The 18,100-nt window shown below is 47.3% G+C and overlaps 9 protein-coding genes and 1 pseudogene across 10 annotated transcripts; 7 read left to right on the top strand and 3 right to left on the bottom strand.

Annotated features, from left to right (window-relative positions):
* Nucleotides 1-692: 692 nt before the first annotated feature.
* ARB_03378 (uncharacterized protein) lies at nucleotides 693-1,823 on the top strand (the record flags this gene model as incomplete). Its single annotated transcript, XM_003010630.1, has 1 exon — nucleotides 693-1,823. The coding sequence occupies one exon, from the start codon at nucleotides 693-695 to the stop codon at nucleotides 1,821-1,823; it is 1,131 nt and encodes a 376-aa protein (XP_003010676.1).
* Nucleotides 1,824-2,740: 917 nt separating this feature from the next.
* Nucleotides 2,741-3,769, top strand: ARB_03377 (cell morphogenesis protein Las1, putative; the record flags this gene model as incomplete). The annotated part of the gene is made up of 2 exons (XM_003010629.1): nucleotides 2,741-3,195; nucleotides 3,256-3,769. The coding sequence occupies 2 exons, from the start codon at nucleotides 2,741-2,743 to the stop codon at nucleotides 3,767-3,769; spliced, it is 969 nt and encodes a 322-aa protein (XP_003010675.1).
* An 813-nt stretch (nucleotides 3,770-4,582) lies between these two features.
* ARB_03376 (uncharacterized protein) lies at nucleotides 4,583-5,641 on the top strand (the record flags this gene model as incomplete). The annotated part of the gene is made up of 5 exons (XM_003010628.1): nucleotides 4,583-4,651; nucleotides 4,765-4,975; nucleotides 5,074-5,165; nucleotides 5,225-5,359; nucleotides 5,558-5,641. 5 exons carry the CDS (start codon nucleotides 4,583-4,585, stop codon nucleotides 5,639-5,641), a joined length of 591 nt encoding a protein of 196 aa, XP_003010674.1.
* A 1,288-nt stretch (nucleotides 5,642-6,929) lies between these two features.
* Nucleotides 6,930-7,499, top strand: ARB_03375 (mitochondrial inner membrane protease subunit 1, putative; the record flags this gene model as incomplete). Its single annotated transcript, XM_003010627.1, has 2 exons — nucleotides 6,930-6,952; nucleotides 7,079-7,499. 2 exons carry the CDS (start codon nucleotides 6,930-6,932, stop codon nucleotides 7,497-7,499), a joined length of 444 nt encoding a protein of 147 aa, XP_003010673.1.
* A 413-nt stretch (nucleotides 7,500-7,912) lies between these two features.
* ARB_03374 (uncharacterized protein) lies at nucleotides 7,913-9,420 on the bottom strand (the record flags this gene model as incomplete). The annotated part of the gene is made up of 2 exons (XM_003010626.1): nucleotides 7,913-8,628; nucleotides 8,703-9,420. The coding sequence occupies 2 exons, from the start codon at nucleotides 9,418-9,420 to the stop codon at nucleotides 7,913-7,915; spliced, it is 1,434 nt and encodes a 477-aa protein (XP_003010672.1).
* A 261-nt stretch (nucleotides 9,421-9,681) lies between these two features.
* ARB_03373 (uncharacterized protein) lies at nucleotides 9,682-10,461 on the top strand (the record flags this gene model as incomplete). The annotated part of the gene is made up of 1 exon (XM_003010625.1): nucleotides 9,682-10,461. The coding sequence occupies one exon, from the start codon at nucleotides 9,682-9,684 to the stop codon at nucleotides 10,459-10,461; it is 780 nt and encodes a 259-aa protein (XP_003010671.1).
* Nucleotides 10,462-11,084: 623 nt separating this feature from the next.
* On the top strand, nucleotides 11,085-12,541 carry ARB_03372 (uncharacterized protein; the record flags this gene model as incomplete). Its single annotated transcript, XM_003010624.1, has 2 exons — nucleotides 11,085-11,225; nucleotides 11,333-12,541. 2 exons carry the CDS (start codon nucleotides 11,085-11,087, stop codon nucleotides 12,539-12,541), a joined length of 1,350 nt encoding a protein of 449 aa, XP_003010670.1.
* Nucleotides 12,542-13,091: 550 nt separating this feature from the next.
* Nucleotides 13,092-13,201, top strand: ARB_03371 (annotated as a pseudogene). Its single transcript has one exon. The product of its transcript is annotated as a tRNA-OTHER (tRNA).
* Nucleotides 13,202-13,444: 243 nt separating this feature from the next.
* ARB_03370 (uncharacterized protein) lies at nucleotides 13,445-15,602 on the bottom strand (the record flags this gene model as incomplete). The annotated part of the gene is made up of 3 exons (XM_003010623.1): nucleotides 13,445-13,919; nucleotides 14,105-14,555; nucleotides 14,624-15,602. The coding sequence occupies 3 exons, from the start codon at nucleotides 15,600-15,602 to the stop codon at nucleotides 13,445-13,447; spliced, it is 1,905 nt and encodes a 634-aa protein (XP_003010669.1).
* Nucleotides 15,603-15,893: 291 nt separating this feature from the next.
* On the bottom strand, nucleotides 15,894-16,961 carry ARB_03369 (uncharacterized protein; the record flags this gene model as incomplete). The annotated part of the gene is made up of 4 exons (XM_003010622.1): nucleotides 15,894-16,255; nucleotides 16,295-16,457; nucleotides 16,550-16,629; nucleotides 16,688-16,961. The coding sequence occupies 4 exons, from the start codon at nucleotides 16,959-16,961 to the stop codon at nucleotides 15,894-15,896; spliced, it is 879 nt and encodes a 292-aa protein (XP_003010668.1).
* Between the last annotated feature and the right edge of the window lie 1,139 nt (nucleotides 16,962-18,100).

Raw genomic sequence — 18,100 nt, 5'->3', positions numbered from 1 at the left:
CTTCTGCTCCTGTCTTTCCTTTCGATGATGTCGTTTTACCTCCATAGTTTTTTATTTTTAATTCTTTCTGCGGTCTCTCTCTTTTTTTTTTTTCATTTTAATTTTCACAAGTAAGTACTCCGTAGATATTCACTACCGCCCGATCTCCACAGGGCCAGCCAGGCTATTATATGAGATCTTCTATATGAAATCAACCAGCCTCTCAACCTCTCTTTAGCCCGTTCAGGAGAACTCTATGTGGGCTCGACATGCTGACAAGCCTGCCGGTCTTAAACGCTTGGTATCCGGGAGAGCTCTGTGTGTGTGATATTATTGCCCAGGGGACCATCCATATCAAAGAGTGGACTTGCTGGCCTGCCTTAATTTTTCATGCCCTTTACAAAGACCGGCTCTCCCCACATCGCAATGGTCCCTGTCCCTCTTGTCACTGCTTGCTCCTTTTTTCTTTGCTTTTTCTCTTGAGCAAGGACTACTTGAACGGTTTTATTTCTCGCTCGTCATATGAGAAAACCGGACTGTCTCAATCAGCATTCATATATATGTATATGGCAACCACATCTCCATCTCCGTTGCTGACTTTCTTCCTCTCTTCTTCCTCTTTCAATACATCAACACAACGCCGGCCCTCGTGATACACTCAAAACAACACACATACACACCACGCAGCCAGACTCAAGATATACAACGGAAAAATGTTTCAGCAAGGCTCAGGTTATCTTGCTGCTGCTGCTGCTGCTGCTGCATACCCTTACTCAGACACCTTTGATCAGGATATCATCGCTTCGAGACAGGCTTTGCAATCTACAGCCAGAACAATCAGTGCCGAGTCCAGCTCCCGTCTTGCCAGCATGGCTCATCACTCTCCAGAACATACTATGTTGGCTCTATCAAACAGGCCTGAAGTCCACCGGAATGCCTCGATAAGCGCTGCTGGGCTGTCTCGCCCTACCTACTCTTCACCAAATACCCCCTTTTATCACCAACAGTGCGCATATCAGCCGGCTTCAGTGCCTGCTACGACCATGGCTGCTTCCTCATATTTCCCAAAATACCAGCAGACCCAGTTCTCTCAAGAGCAAACGGTCTCCTCAAATTACGTTTACTCTTCCGTTGATCAGTCATTGTCATCATACTGCCAGTACCAAATGACACCGGATGGCTATTACGACACTTACTTTCCTACTTCAACCATGTCCATGGCCTACACTCAACAACAAGATGTAGACATGACCTCATCTACCTACGACGCCACGCCACTCTCACATGGCCAGCTCTCTCTACCAGCAATGGAAAGCAATACCGCCTTCTCTACCCCTGATTTGCCCGCCAACCAGCAATTTCCTGAGCCAAAAACCCCGCCTCCACCAACCTCGTCAAACTCTTCCTGCGAAAGTGTCCGAGATGAAGATGATCTGGTCGGTGTTGGACTTTATGACGAACCACTGTCCACGTCTTACTGGGACGAATCGCTATCCAGCTCGGTCGACCCGATCCTGTATCCTTATCCAACTACACGCAAAGGTTTGAAGTTAGAAGAGACTCTCGACCCATCAACTTTAAACTGCAGTGATATGGACGCAGACGGCGACGAAGAGGAGGAAGGAGACGAGCAACCTCAGAAGGAACAACCTGTCAAGGGTTCACCAGAACCCAGCAATGCAAACGATCTGAACACTTCAAAAGAAGGCCAATTGTTCCCAGTGGACGATGATACTTCATATAGTAGTGCCCAGGTGAACTGGACTTCTGCGCCTCCAGTTATGCTCAATAGTTATGCTGCATTCCCTGGATCGTACCAAAACGTCTTTCCTACTATTTATTGAGACCCAAACTTGCGAGACCAATCAGATCGGCTGGGACGCTCTTGTTGGAAAACTTTTATCAACATTTTTAGGTAGATAGATACTTTACGCCATATTAATACTACTATTCTTGGTCTCCATTTCTCTCTTCTGAAAGCAAACCCGCCATCAAGTACCATGAAGTCGATATTTGCAAATTCAAACGATAGCCCTATTGTCGGATTAGTCATATTTTAATTAATTTTCATTGGTCAGCTCTATCAAGCTTTTAAGCTTAAACTAAACTTTATTTTTTCGAAAAAAAAAATTAAGTGATGTCAATTTTTTTATTTTGTATTTCTTCGGCGAACTTCTGGCAAAGGAAGGTGAGTGAGCTGAGAGAAAGGAGGAGGGAGAGAGGCTCCGGTATTCGGAAGGACTGTTGGATATACCCATATTCGCTGTTGTATTTGTCGGCTTTTACATTCCATATCAAAGACCGACGTGTCATGGAGAGGCCAAAAATAACGCCGTGGAAGGACCTTTCCCAGCTTGTCTCAGTTCGAGAGCAGTTCTATCGCAAGTCAGACGATGGCGAAGATTGCCGGGCCAAGGCTTGTTCGTTGGTGAGACGCGACATGTCCTATGTGTAGAAAGCAAAACCAAGCTATGTCATTTGCCATTTCGCTGATAGCGTTTCGATTTTTTGTCCTAGGTCTGGGTATGGAAGCTCAGAGGAAATCTACCACATGCAGTCGAAGCTACCGCACTGCTGACGGACGCGATATTACACGATGACCCAGAAAAGAACTCCATATTTTCGATTCGTGCTGCTTACTCTCTAGCTTTTTGCAGGCAGGTTACCCATCCGTTGAATTGCACTGGCGTATACTAACCATCGCCTTTGCAGATTTGTAACTGGTTTGGTCGACTCAAAGCTCCATGGCCGAAAACAGTCCATGTACCAAAAGGCAATGGCCGTTGGCATACCGGCTTCATTTGTAGAGCTACGCCATGAAGCTACTCATAGGGACTTACCGTCTCTTGTGGTTTTGAGAGATGCTGCTAGACGGTCAATGAACTGGCTCTGGGAATTCTACTGGGCTAAGATTGACGATAGCAGCCGCTGCATATGTGAACCCTCCCCGGGGGATGAGCCAGAACTCAACGATGACCAGAAATCAGACATTTTGCTGCAGAACCTAACCTTCCTGGTTCACCCGCTCATCAACTATATATATACAACAGCCGGAATTCATGGACGCCGGAACCGAAGAAAACAGCAGCCAGGAGTGAAAGAGGGCGCCATTCAAAACATCGTTGCATTATGTCGTAAAGAGAAATTGGCTGGAGCCCAGCTGGTAGAAATATTAATAGATCGGGATCTTGGTCATCTCAGTTCATGCGGTTACGGGTAAGTCGAGCCATGTATCTCTTATTGGAGTTTATCATACTGATTTTACCCCCTCTGAAGGAGGGATGACATGGGAGCCGAGGAGGAAGATGGGCAACTGTTCATTGTTTGGGATGATGTATTGAAGGAGTTATCCCGTTCCTACGAGCCGTTCCTTACTTTGTTGGTGGAAGGAATGACAGCTGTCTTAGTCTCCGCCGATGCAGACACTTTTGTGGATGTTGAGGATTGGGATGACCTAGTAGGAGAGACCTTCGAGGAAGAACTATTCCAGTGGCTGGAACATATCCTTACTGAAGACGCGTGGGTGTCACTACGCAATCGATACCTTGTCCCGACCCATGCTAGAGCTATTTGTCTTGAATCAGGCTCAGCCGAAGGGTTCTGGGCTTCAGAGATAAGCCGTATATTGCCGGGCGCTTATATCCCTCGTGAAAGTGAAAAATACACATCGTCCGGCGCTCCAGGCCCCCCGATTGATCAAAACCCGGACATAGCTGTGTTACAGAACTATGGGTGGGATTTTGGACAGGCGATATCATGCAGGCCGATAGGGGCTAGTATAGACCCCTGACTACTAAATATCACAGCCTGAACAATTATTGCATTTTATATCATTATTAATCACCTCAGCTTCGTTGTACGGAGGTCGGAATTCGGGGCATGCCGCCAGATGGCGGATGGTCCGCTATGTGCGATGAACATCCATGTTTGCATGTTCAGAAATTACTGCAAGCCTGTTGGTCGAAGCTGATGTTGTTAGCTAATTAGTAAGCCACAAACCACCTATCATTTGCTGCGCATTTGTGACTTCTGCTTGATAGTGTGTAATAGCTGGGGTCCTGGTGTATATAGACGGTCTGGTCCTTGGTCCGTTGTGATGGAGGTCTGAGTAAGCACATTTTCTTCTACGTAGGACGCCTGTCGAGATCTCAAGCCTGCCACATCCCCTCACCAACGTCATCTTCCTCTGGCCTCCGTCTCTCTCATGAACGTAGGAAAAGCCTTTTTCTCGCGGCGGTTGATATCAACAATAACCAAACGCAAGATGCATATCGAGTCGATTCCCATGTGTGAGTAACCCAACCAAAAACCCAAACTGCTGGCTGTAGGTTGTTGTTGACCATCTCACCATGCAGGGACCGGTACCGGTAACAATTATGCATATCTCATCTCAGATGATGCATCCAAAGATGCCATGGTGGTAGATCCGGCGCATCCACCAGAGTGAGCACCATCAGAAGCTGAGAGATGCAAGATGATCGCAGCCTTCTAATATCTGTACAGGGTGATTCCAGTCCTCACATCCCACATCAATGATGGGAAGATTAATCTAAAAGCAATCATAAACACTCACCAGTAAGTTTGTCGCCTCTTTGCAGTTTCTATGGGTACAACACCCAAGGCTGACCGTCCAAATAGCCACCATGATCATGCTGGCGGTAATGAAGGGATTGTATGCGACCCCCCATTCTGCGTGCCACAGCCAACTTTTCACATTTGGAATAACACTCCGATGTAGCACTTGTGGACGACCCGCTGACAAGAATTGCCTTGATATCTTTATAGCTCAAACAATTTGGCAAACTTTCGGTGATTGGCGGGAAAGACTGTGCCCATGTCACCCAAACACCCGAGCACGGTGAGAAGTTCAAGATTGGGGAGCGGATCACTGTTACCGCTTTACACACCCCTTGTCATACTCAAGACAGCATTTGCTATTTTGCCGAAGATGGGAACGAGCGCGTCGTATTTACCGGCGATACTCTATTCATTGGAGGTAAGTTATTCCAATAAAGCAACTTGCTTTTTACGAGAACCGGCAGTGAGGAATCCTGTTTAACACCTAACAACAATTGGCACGTATGCATGATGTAGGATGCGGAAGATTCTTTGAAGGCAATGCAACAGAAATGCACAAGGCACTCAATGAAGTGCTTGCCTCGCTCCCGGACGATACCAGAGTATATGTGAGTCGCCTGATCTCCGCTTGGTAATTTTCGCAGTGTGTGACTGATATTTATGACAGCCTGGACATGAATATACCAAGTCAAATGTGAAATTCTGCTCCACGGTTTCCCAGTCAGAAGCTGTTAAGAAACTGGAGGAGTTTGCCAATAACAACCAGCAAACCCAAGGAAAATTCACTATCGGTGATGAGAAGGTATGTTCTTTGTGTTGCAGCCATCGTACCGAAGCCTGTTTGTGGTTGGTGCCATTGTCTATTTGCAAATGATGCTAACGGCTCTCCATAGCTCCATAACGTCTTTCTGCGTGTCACGGTAAGGATACGGCTACCCCCAATCCCTACCTTATTAACCCTATTGATTATATGTCACTGGTAAATTAACATTGCATATAGGACCCTAAAATTCAAAAGGTAGTAGGGGCAACTGAACCGGTTGAGGTCATGAACCGTTTACGAGAGATGAAGAACAAGATGTAGTTCAAGGTATCTCCTGTGGCTAGCTGGCAAACAGCGATGTGTATGCCCAACAGTAACTATGAGTATCAAATGCATTAACATACCAACACAACCGGTATACTCCTTCTAGACTTAATTACATCTGCCCCAATCTTGAAATATTATATTTGTCTCAAATCCTGTCCCGGTATCTGCTCATCAACCGGCATTATATCCAACTCCGGCCAATACTAACGGGTCTGTCTGGCGTTGGCTACCACACGAGTGGGAAGGTAATCATTACAAACCAACAACAAAGTAAACTTAAGCGTTGCCCTCCCTTGGGCAACCTATCCCCTACCAAAGAGACCGCGAAAAGGCTCGCCCAAAGAGATTGTGATGGGACCGGTAACAGGAAACACTAACGTCAGCCTTGTTTAACCTCGTCCTACTTTGACGGTTAGACTCACGGGACACAACATCACCGCTATATGGGAAGCCGGAATCGCCAGGCACGCCATTCTCAGATTGCTTTTGTGTCAAGGCGATAACTAATAAGGTCGTGGACTGCAGCTGACTCGTGTGTGTGTGTGTGTGCGTGTACAGAGTATGCCTGAGATATATATAAATCGATCAAACCTTGGTAAAGAGAATGACCTGTTCTATTTCCAAGTTGAAAGAGGCAAGGAACAAGGGGTAACGAACCCGTACTACAGGGGAACCGGAAGAGCACTCTTGTCCTACTAGTGTAGTTTGCCCTATCTAGGTATCTCACACGGGATCATAGGGGGATTTAAGATATTAAACGGGAGTGAACCGGTTGAGAAAATTTTTAATATTGGTACCAACACCCGTATGCCCGTTGGTGACTAGAACGACTATGAACAATAAGTCAGGTTGACATGTCTCCCACACAGCCACTTATCTTCTCATAACCCATACTTAAATAGATGTTAGAAGTTAAGACCGGCCACCGGGGTGAGTCTAGCCCAATGGTAGAAGAAGATTGGTGGCTGAGACCCGTCAGGATAATATTGCTTCAGTGTCCACACCTGCTCGTCCTGGAAGGTCGAAAACGGCAAGTTCTAGCATTGTAAGAAGCGAGGGCTGGTTCAACTGGTTGGAAAGAATAAGGATACTAGGTCTTGATGGGTTAGCATTCTTTTGTTCAGGTACTTGGGTAAGGCAGATCCAAGGTCAGCTTCGTTGCATAAGCTGCCTCTCATCATCGTAGCAAGCTATCATTAGCCATTCAGGCCAGGAAATAACTGTTGTCATCTTCAATTTCGACAGGTTGATTCAGAGTGCGAAAATTTGTAGTCGAAAATGGATGGACCTGACGGTTAGCATTAGGTAGGCCCAGCGCCGAGGACCTAACCTAAAAGGGAACGGAACGGAGAATCTATTAAGGTTACCATGTGATTACATAATATTTGTTAGATTTCTGGCTCGTCATGATGGGAAAAGTCGTTGATATAGACATGAAGATGCAACGAAGTTGGCAGCAGATATCCGAATGACCAGCCGTGTGTTCGGGTTTGGTGCGCTGAGCCGGCACAAGCGCGCATTTGTATATACCCTCCACCTCGCAGGCACGTTCTGCTGGTTCAAGATATTCAATGAACATTTCTACGAGCTCAAGGCCTCGGATGGCCCATCTATGTATCCAACCATTCACTTTCAGGGGGACTGGCTATTGATATCAAAACACTACAAGAATGGACGTGACATTGGGCTTGGAGATATAATTGTCTACAAGAAACCACATGATTTCCACTCCGAGGTTGCAAAGCGAGTTGTCGGATTACCTGGGGATTACGTATTGAAGAACCCTCCATTGAACGGGGAAACGGTTGTGGAGCACGATGCACAGATGATACAGGTTCGTTGGATCGACTAACTATTTTTTTACGGATAGCCTAATATATTCCTGACGTGTTCCGCTGAGACGTTTTGCTAATGAATTATCATATGTAACAGGTCCCCGAAGCCCATGTTTGGGTAAGCGGTGACGATGCACCATGGTCGATAGACTCCAAGGACTACGGGCCAGTACCAATGGGCCTCATCATAGGCAGGGCTCTAGGAAGGGTCTGGTATCCGTTTAACTACGAGCGATTTCAAAACACGTTGAAGCCAGTCACGACAGCTGAACCATAGATACCGTCGTTGGAAATATAAATTTACAGGGCAAAGCTATATAGCAAGTTCTACTCCTAGTTCTAGAGAGGTTTGCGTATGGCATTCAAATGCTAGTGTACAATACTATAAGGACAAGCAAAATATCTTAATACATGAATCCTGAACCAGGAATTATCTGAAGGAAGCTGGATTTCTCCTCTTATACGGAAGCGGCTCAACGCGTTTCCTCTTCAGCTCAAGATCGGCTCCCTCGATTCCAAGCTCCTCCATGACAGATGCCATGTTGTCATCCCACTGGGTTCTGAATAGGGTTGCGCCAAGTGGCTTCAATTGGTGCCTCGTTTCTAAGCTTCGAAGGCGGGAGTCACGGTTGGCCTTCTCCGCGACAACATTTCGATCCAATGGCTTTTGATCCTTCTGCTCCATCACAAATATTGAGATTCTGTGGTAAGGACTGCCCTTTAAAGAATAAGGAGCTGTCCAAGGGAGGATAACTTGAGACTCAGAAAGGCCTTCTAGAGAAACGGAGGTTGAGGTAGGCGAAATTGGGACATTAACAGCTAGGAATATAGCCTTGTTGTCAAAGCTGTCTGATTCCAAATTGGGTATGTCTGGATCAACAACGGCAATAGTGACCAGTTTTTCACCTTTATCGAAGGACTGGATATTGAGGGAGGGAGGCACCATGCTGACACGGGAGTCAACGAACACGCCTGGCTGAATTTGTTTCTTTCCGAAAAAGAGCTGGACATCCACGATAGGATCAATATGGGGAAGAACATCGGGAATGACTTTCATCTGTGTCAGTCGCTGAATGAGGATCAATCGTCGGTATTCCCTCCACTTCTGGTTGGCCAGATGCCGGTAGATGGGCTTTGACATATCACCTAGAAATCGTGAGATTAGCTTCTGGTCCGCCCTGGGAACGTGCAATGATAATAAGAGCGAAGACATGTATTACCCATTCCATCCTCGAATCGCTTCTTAACCAAAGGATCATTGATGTCTGCCAGAATCTTCAATTTCTCCAGGTGCTTTTCCATACTCTTGATCCTCGTTTGCTGTTGTGCTTCTCCCCCAACTGTTGCTGGATCTGCTTCACGTAGCCTAGCCAGCCGCGCCCTCTCTTTCTCAATCTGCTGTAGTTTCTCTTCGCGGTCCTCCTGGAGGACTTTTCGGGCCTCTTGGAAGCATTGGAAGGGTAATTGTTCGAATGGGTAGTTCGGTGATCCTTGGAGCGCAGCACGACGTCGACGAGAACCGACTGGGAACTTTCCCGCCCTTATAAGCCTTCTTTCGAGGCGAGGGCTCGATACTAATTCCGGGTCAATGGCCTTGTAGAACGACTCTTTGGGGGCTGCTGCTTCTGTTTCAGCACTGGTCGAAATAGCTGCGGTTGACGAGAATGAACGGTCCAGCCGCAATTGCGACGCAGCGAGACGGCCTCTATACGCCTGTCGAAGGCATTGCAATATCGGCTTAGAAGCCGCTTCGCAGTGTGCCATTGCTGCTATGCCTCGAACAACCCGGGTTATGGTGGTGTTCAATTTGCGGTTTTTGCTTGTTCTTCTGGCCGTTTTTTTTGCTTTCGCTTTTTCCTTGAGAGCTTTTTTCAAGAAAATCCGCGCTAGTGCCGAAAAGGGCATCCAGCCAAAAATCTCAAAAAACTGCGACTTCATATTCTCAACTTCTTCGAAGCACCGACAAGACGCTCCTTGACTGACTTTTCCGTTTTGTTCGCTTTCGGGATGGCTGCAAGCAAGCCCATTGGAAGCCTGAGATGGCTGTTACGAGGGAGTAAAGGCGTTTTTGGCAGTCAACTCAAGGCCTCAAAGGTAATGATATATGTCTTCCTGTTGAAAGGACTCTGTGCATCATAAAGATCAAGGGCTAACGGAGATTGATTACAGCAATGTATGGCTAGCCAGCAGACTCGGGCGATGGCCACCGAAGCGAATCCGCGAAGCGGTTCGATATCTACAGCCCAGTCACCTATAATCACCAACCTCCGGGACGACATTCCAAAGCCAGTGTGGAATCCCGCCCCTGCCATTGTCACGCTCTACGATTTCCCCTCAATGGAACCAATCCAGTACCTCGAATATAAGCCTGAGCATCTTCTCCTTCCTCTGCGCCGTGACATATTACACCGTGCTGTCATCTACGAAGGTGACAAGACCCGACAAGGTACCGCGAGCACAAAATGGAGAGACGACGTACGGGGTAGCGGACGCAAGATCAGACCGCAAAAGGGCACTGGACGAGCTCGTCTGGGCGATAAGAAGTCACCGATGCTAAGAGGAGGCGGTGTTGCCCATGGACCCCATCCACGAGACTTTTCGACCGATCTGCCACGAAAAATTTACGATAAGGCCTGGCGAACAGCGTTAAGCTATAGATACCAACGAGGGCAGCTCATTGTTGTCAACGACAACATCTCCCTAGAGCGCGGTGCCTCCGTTCACTTACTTCACGATATCTTCCAAACACACGGTTGGGGCAGAGAGTTCGGCAGGTCTTCTCTCATTACCGAGGTCAAGAAGGAGAGGCTTTTCCGAGCTGTCGCAGAGATTGGTCAAGAGGCAAGGGCTTTGGATCGTGCAGATGTTGATGTGAAGGATCTACTCGAGACCGGACGATTGATCATTGAGAAGCAGGCCTTGGACAAGATGCTCGCCCTTCACTCGAGTGACCTTGGCCGCCCACTGGGTAACATGTGAAAGGGCTATCTATGGGCATATAATGGCGTACTGTGTAATATATATTTTGACTTCATTATGTACCAGTAGATTTTTCATGTTTTCATCCTACAGCTTCAGCTGGAGTTATAAGTTATGGCCATTGCAACAAGCAAATTCTCAGACCAACAGGAAGAGTACATATCAATTAGAATAACCATATATCATATATATACCTCTTCTTGTCTGATACCTTTTGAATGTATGTGCTGTTAACCCGGTTTATACCTATCTTCGTCATCCGCACCGAAGCTCCGCCGAGGGAACGAAACCGAACTTTTTTTCCCCGTAACTAAACTCCAACGCTGGCTTTCGGCAACCAGAAGCCGTTTAACATCCATCGCTCGTACCGTTGAGAAAAACCCAGGAATCCTTTCGGTTACAGCGCCTTTGCAATGTCACTCCTTTTCCTCAGGTCCAGCTGTGTCCGATCCTCTACACCGTCGAGCTGGTTCTCGCGGAATCTATCGCCTCAGATGCCACTACGAGCCAAACTCGAGAGCTCTGCATTCAGCGGAAAGGCGAGGGTGAGTGAATCGCAATGAGTCTCCGTGATTTTTATTCATCGTCCAGCTATAACTGATGAATCATGTCGCTCGTGATAGATGTCCTCAGCCGCTTCTCCTACCGGTGCGAAAGAGCTCCCTGGCGACGATCCCGACGATGTCCTCTTTTCAAAGCTCTACGGCGTCAGATTGATTGAGCTCAACCGACCAAAGAAACTGAACTCGCTCAATGGTTCCATGGTGCGGAAGATTCTTCCTAGACTCCAGGTATAGCGCCCCCGGCTTCGATCATATCCTCTAAATTCGGTTCTAGAGCGGGTTGCTAAGGCATGTAATACTGGATTTAGGAATGGGAAAAATCACAACTTGCCAACATTGTGATGATCTCCGGCGCCGGAACGAAGGCATTCTGTGCTGGCGGAGATGTAGCCGAACTTGCAAAGCAGAATACGGAGGGGGTTAGCGGCCAGCAAAAATCCAGGGAATTTTTCGGGCAGGAATACCAGCTTGATCACTATATTGCGACCTACAGCAAGCCCTATGTTGCAATCCTGGATGGAATCACAATGGGCGGCGGAGTTGGGCTCAGTGTGCATGCGCCGTTCAGAATAGCTACTGAACGTACCATGTTTGCCATGCCTGAGACCACCATCGGCTTTTTCCCGGATGTTGGCGGCTCTTTCTTTCTCCCACGCCTCGATGGAGAGATTGGTACATACCTGGCCCTTACATCTGAGCGTCTAAGTGGTGTCCAGGCCTTCTACGCTGGTATTGCAACCCATTACCTTCCATCCAGTGCGTTGGGAAACCTTACTACTCGACTCTCCGAGTTGGTATTTAGCGATACTGCATCGTTACGCACCCGTCTTGACCTCATCAACAAGACAATCTCCGAATATACGGTTTATCTCCCGCCCCTGAAAGAAGAGCCAATGCTGCTCTCCGGCAGCCTCCGTAAGTCAATAGATCGATGCTTTTCCGAGACAACTGTCGAGAATATCATATCTGCGCTGGAAAAGGAGACGGAGAACCCCGAGTGGGCACAGAAGACTCTCAAAACGCTGGCTCAACGCTCCCCTATTGCCCTTAAGGTCACGCTCCGTCAACTTCGTGTGGGCAAGTCATGGTCCATCGCCGAAACATTCCAGCGAGAGGACCAGATTGCCGGACATTTCATGGCTCATCCGGACTTTGTTGAGGGCGTCTCGGCCAGGCTTGTTAACAAACCGCCAACCAAACCAGTCTGGAAACACGGGTCACTTGCTGAAGTCACTGATGCTGAGGTAGACGAGTTCTTCCGTATCCCTGAAGGCGAGAACCGCCTACCATTATTGAACACCAGTACGGATTACATGGAATACCCACATGCCAAGTTTGCCCTTCCTACAGAAGGAGATATCATGAAATTTGTCAGAGACAATGCTCCGGTTCGTGCGAGCCAAGTCATCAAGGAGTTCATGGTACGAACCGATGCGAAACTTGGGGTAAAGGAAAAGGTCCACGAAGTCTTGAGCCGAAACACGAAAGAGACGGAAGAGGGCTTGGTTTTGAATTAACGGATGTGCTGTGGACATCTGAACTCCTGTTGTATTTTTTTTGCATTCTTCCGTTCCAGCTAATAAATAGAACAGGTCATTCGCCCGTATATATACAACACCGCGTTGCATTTTAGTTGGTACAATACTTATGTTGCGAAAGAGGTCGTGAATTCTCCTTGCTGCCTTGATCGTATTAAAGGACATGAAGAAGAGGCATCGAGCTTTTATTGTAGGAACGTAGGAAGTTCAATTTGGTTGCTTTGGATGAGAGTAATACTACTGAGATAAGATTTAATTATCTAGCCGGCGAGATGACTTGGTTGCACTCCAGCTTCACTGCGAGGTTTTTGGGCTGTGCTGACCCTGGCAGGAGTAGATACAGGAGAATACTTCTAGTACCTTAACTTGCGTGCCGGATGGGTATATCGTATATCTGTGGCTCTCAATCTGTGGCAGATATCCATTAGATATCACCTTCGAATATGAGGAGAATATGAGGTTCGCCTTGCGGGTGTGCTGGGCAGTGCCGGTGAAAACCCCACTCGCCGCCCCGTCTTGCATCAAGCAAGCTTCCATGGTGTAGTTGGTTATCACGTCAGTCTCATATTACTAAGTATGAGGAGCAGCTCAAACTGTTCTGACATCTGAAGGTCGCCAGTTCGAACCTGGCTGGGAGCATTTTCTTTTTTGTCTTTTTTTTTATTTATTTTTTTTTTTTTTTTTATTTTTTTTCCTTCGCCGACAGATGCTTCAGGGATTATCATTGTGTTTTATTTTTTATAGGAAGGTGTTTCCTCATATCATGATTCGCCGTTTGTTAATCAACTAAGGATGCACAGAAAAGGGGGAAACCGATTGCGACTATCACCACCACCACAAACAACTACGGCTCAGCAGAACAAAACAGAGATAACGACAACATCATTCATTCTCAAGGACCTCCCATCTGCGGAGCTGTGTAGAGATATGCTTCCATAACTCAATCAGCATTGTCGCCACGTCCGCTGACTGTGTCCCCTCCGCCAGCTTAAACTGGACCGTCGGTTGAAGCTCGCGCACATTCTTCACATCGTATAAAAAGGAGCCGAACACTCGTCCCAGAGTGCGCGGCGTCGGAAGTGTCATGCAGAAATCACACGATCCCGTCCCTGGAGGGTGAAGATACTGGTGCGAGACCTTCCGGTCTGCGCACTCGTCTGCAGTCAATGCCAGGAGGCCAAAGATCGCGCAGATTAGCTCCAACTGCATGTCCGTCGTCAGCGCCAGCAATGCCAGAGTGATCATCCGGACCTTTGCCGCTACGGGCACTGCTACGCCCTTGATGTATTCCCTCCGGCCAGGATCTCGCAGGTCTCTCATCTCTGTGAAGTTCTTGTCGTGGATCTGCGCTAGAACGCTGTACAGGGAGGACGAACCGAGGATACCACCAGGCAGCTCGCAGAGGAAGTGCCTAAGCACTGTGGATATGTCCTGGACGTGGGCATCGCCCTTCGTTCGAGCACATTTATACACATAACCCGATGGAAGGCGAATCGACCTCGTAGTTCGGTTGATCGTGTCCTTTGATCGTTCGGCTCTTACTATTTGATTTGCGTAATGGCTGTAGAGCGCGAGAACAACCGACTCGTCGCATGCGCTGCCGTAGCCGTATGGTGCAGAAGTGCCTGGTTGAAAAGGAAGAACCATCTTTCATCAGCTGTCAAATACCCTTTTGAAGAAGAGGCTCGGTTGCACGGGGACCTACCATGTTGCAGCAGAAAATGGATTGGAGCTGCTATGCAAGTGGGAAGACGGAGTATTCCTGGCTCATATTCCCTTGGGAAGGTGATATTACTCTCCCCTCCCAGTCGTGCAAGATCTTCAATTGCCCTTCCTTCGAGCATGCCAAATTCAGCATGGGCGTTTATATTCGCCATGGTTTTGATACGTCGCAAGCTGTGTTTACTGCCATCCTTACGTTTAACCGTCAGGTTAGACTTGACCTTACGCAGCCGGTTAAGCAGCGAGCTTTGCCTTGCGGGTGTATCGTTTTCTGTGACCACATGAAGTTAGTGTCTATTCGGCCATAAGATGCTTTCATCATGGAATGTTCTGCCCTACCTATACCAGGCATTGGTGATACCTCCTTCGAGATAATTACATCCAGCCCTAGATACCGAGCAGAGCCATTGAATTTGAGAAGTGACTGTGCTTTAATCAAGCCCCTTCGCTCTTCTATGCTACCATCCATCAGCCGCGGGCGCGCTGAAGCAGAGGAAGCACTGCTACCGCTCCTTCGTACGGAGTGCGTCCTACCACCTCTCCCGAGTGCCTGGTCTCGATCACAGTTATCATAGCTGTTGTTCGAGTTTTCCATTTCATGAGCAAAACATTGAGAAGACCCCAAGGGAACAAGGACATTCCGTGACCCTGCCCACGGCTCACTCATTGTTTTACTGTCGGAAAATGGGTTTGAATAAGCTTCAGATGGTGTCACCGGGACTGCTGGTTCAAACGGACTGAAAGCTCGCTTTGACGGATCATGGTTCACGGTCATGTTCGATTGTTCCGACAGGGCTGTGTAGCTGCTGGTCTTGCTTGATATCCCCATGCCATTGTATACATCTTCCCCCGTGGTGAGGGCGAGGTTCGTTGTCTTGGTATCCCGATAGGCCGTAGTCTGCGCGTCAGGATTATTGTATCCGTGTGGCAGCTTGGGCCTATTTGGAGAGCGATCAGGTATAGCCGGCGGCTTATCTGCAGGCTTGTCCATAAGGCTATCCCCTTCTGACAGGTGAGATTGCAACTGGGCCACCAGGTTTACGGCACTGGTACTTCGCAACTCGACCATAGGAGGATGGTCGCTGTGTGCCTCGGTTGTTCTTGTTGATATCTGCGTAGATTCTCCTCTGTTATCGGTGGGTATGCCTGAATCCCGGACCTTTTTTGGCGACAGCACGGCCGAATGAAAGACTTCCTGGGAAGAGGACGACCTAAGGCTGTCGCCTGAGGTGTTAGCCCTCCTCCGCTGTCGCCTTGCATTCCGTCTTGCTTTGGTATAGAAACTTGTCAAATAGTTATATGCTTCGGAGAGGCCCATTTTCTCCTTTATCCTTCGTCAAATCTGTATGGTTTTGCTATTTCGTTACTATTATTTACATCTTCTTATATATATATCATTTCTAGAGATAGGGGAAGTTGTTACCCAGGAGTGAGGGTGAGATCCTTCCTCCCCTGAAGACTCACAGCAAGGGAGAAGGCAAGATCTGCAGTGAATAGAAAATAGATACATATATTAAAAAATGGACAGCACCGAATGGTTCAGGTACAAGAGGCAAAAGACAAAACAGAAAACTTATTTCCATACAGCCTCCATAATTCGGTCTTCTATTCATGCATCATCAACGCCGAAAATCTCCGTTTTACCCAATGCCTTATTATTCGGGCTCTTTTGCCCACCCCAAAACATTAGACATGTGTGTTTTGGAGCTTTCCTTGAAGCCAAAATCACATATATATGCGGGCCATTAAAGGTGGAAATGAAACCGTTGGTAAACGAAGACAGTGCACATATGACGTTGTAATGCATTAATCCCAACCCAACGCCGCCATGGTCAATTGAGGAGTAAGGTAAAAGGAAGAAGAGAAGTAAGAAAATGAACGAGTCCATAAGAACAGGAACAAGAAACGCCAAATTATATGCACATGCACATGGTTCCTTTTCTTTTTTCTTTTTTCTTTTTTCTTTTTTTTCTTTTTTTTACATCATTTATCATGGCTCGTCCTGTTCACCATCTAGCAGTAGGTAATGAAGGATATCACTTAAAGCAAGGACTCCTCGGAGACGGAACTGGTCATCGACAACTACCAGGCGATGCACCCTAGATCTCCGGATGGTGTCAAGAATGGTATCCAGCCCATCATCGACTGAACAGGTATAAATTCCAGGGAAGTCCTGTCCATCCCTTAGTTAGGAATATGCTAAACAAGTTCGGAAGGGTAAGGTTTGGTACTCACGGGGGAGCGTTTTTTCAGTACTTCCCCTACCTCTAAATTGAGGTCATCATATACCCCTCCCTTGATTAACGTAATCACATCGACAGCTTCGAATACGTTGTATACAACACCTTTCCAAGACATGGTTAGCGATGTGCCGCTACTATGGGGTTTCAAAATGGTACATACCTTCGCTGTTAACAATTGGCACACTTGATATGCTCCTTTCAACCAACTTATGTATAACATCAATCACAGGGGTATCCATGGAAGCTGTAACTATGTCGGTATAAGTTCCGAGATTGATTTCCTTTAGCGGCTTCCGTAGCTTTTGTGTCTCTGCCACATTCACCGCAACAAACTTAAGAAGGCGATATTGCGTAAGTACGCTGACCACCAATGGCCTTTCAGTTTGACTGTCATATGAAACCAGGGGTACACGGCGTGCCCTGGATGATAACATGCTGCGACACGCCTCGTATAATGGGCGCTCTGGACCAATAGATATGGTTTCTGGGGGCGCTACGCCGAGCGCTCGTTCAACTTCTGTGAATACATTAGTAACGAGTCTCATAGGTAGAAGTGCAGATGGGGTCCCAATACATACCTCGGAGACTATTCAGCCGAAACTGGTCTATCTTTGCCAAAGCCTCCTGGTGCTGGAAGTAATACTGAATTACATTAATATAGTCGGACGTTGTCAAAATACCTGCGAACCTCGATGTTGTAGAATCCCAAAGAGGTGCAGACACAATTCCTATATGCCAATAATGAATTTGGTATTATTGGTTAGCCAATGACTTTTGCCGGGTGATAACAGGGCATGAGGCTCGAGTGAGAAAAGCGAACAGCCGAATAACATACCATTTTGAATCAGAATATTCAAACTCTCTTTCACTGATAATGAGGTGTCGAATACAATAAGTCGGAAACTGAGCGGCAGCACGTCATAACTTGTGCGGACTTTTAAGAAATTTCGAATGGCACGCTACAAGTAACGACGAATGAGTTAAACCAGGCAGAGAAGACGCAGCGTGAACGAGCACGAATATGTTCGGTTGAAAACGGATTATATTCTTGTTATAACTTTTAAACAAGGGATGAGGATGGGTGTCTTGTATCTTCGAATCTGGGGATTGGCCGGGGTATATATAAGTTGGACATGTACTGTCTCCTCATCACTTTTTTTCTTGTCCTAGGCCAGAAAGTATAGATGTATATAACCCAGTAGAGAGCATCCAGGGAGAACTGAAATCTAGGGAGGGTTGTAGCCCGCTGGACATAGGAACAGTCCATGCCACAGCTGGAAGCTGGGTTGGATAGAGGTAGGAAAGATGGTGTAAAGGTTGAACAAGGGAGAGACAAAGAATAAAAACATAAAACGGATATAACAGGAAATAGATACGGGGGCATAGGAGCTTACCAATGCCTGTCGTTCATCGTCATCAAATACTCTTTCCTGCTGTGTGGGGGTCGTTGGTCGCGAGTAACCTTGGGGTCGTAGATAGGAAGATGGCTGTACAAAGGGGGCTTCATGACTGCCCTTGGACCTACTATGAGCATGCGAGCTCCCTGCATTGGAAATCGGGGAGTCGGAGTGCC

This window comes from Trichophyton benhamiae (assembly GCF_000151125.1).
Source record: "Trichophyton benhamiae CBS 112371 chromosome Unknown contix01456_5.r1.exp, whole genome shotgun sequence".
NCBI classification, from domain to species: domain Eukaryota; kingdom Fungi; phylum Ascomycota; class Eurotiomycetes; order Onygenales; family Arthrodermataceae; genus Trichophyton; species Trichophyton benhamiae.
The sequence above is the reverse complement of the archived record's forward strand: the minus strand, read 5'-3'. Positions and strand labels throughout refer to the sequence as shown.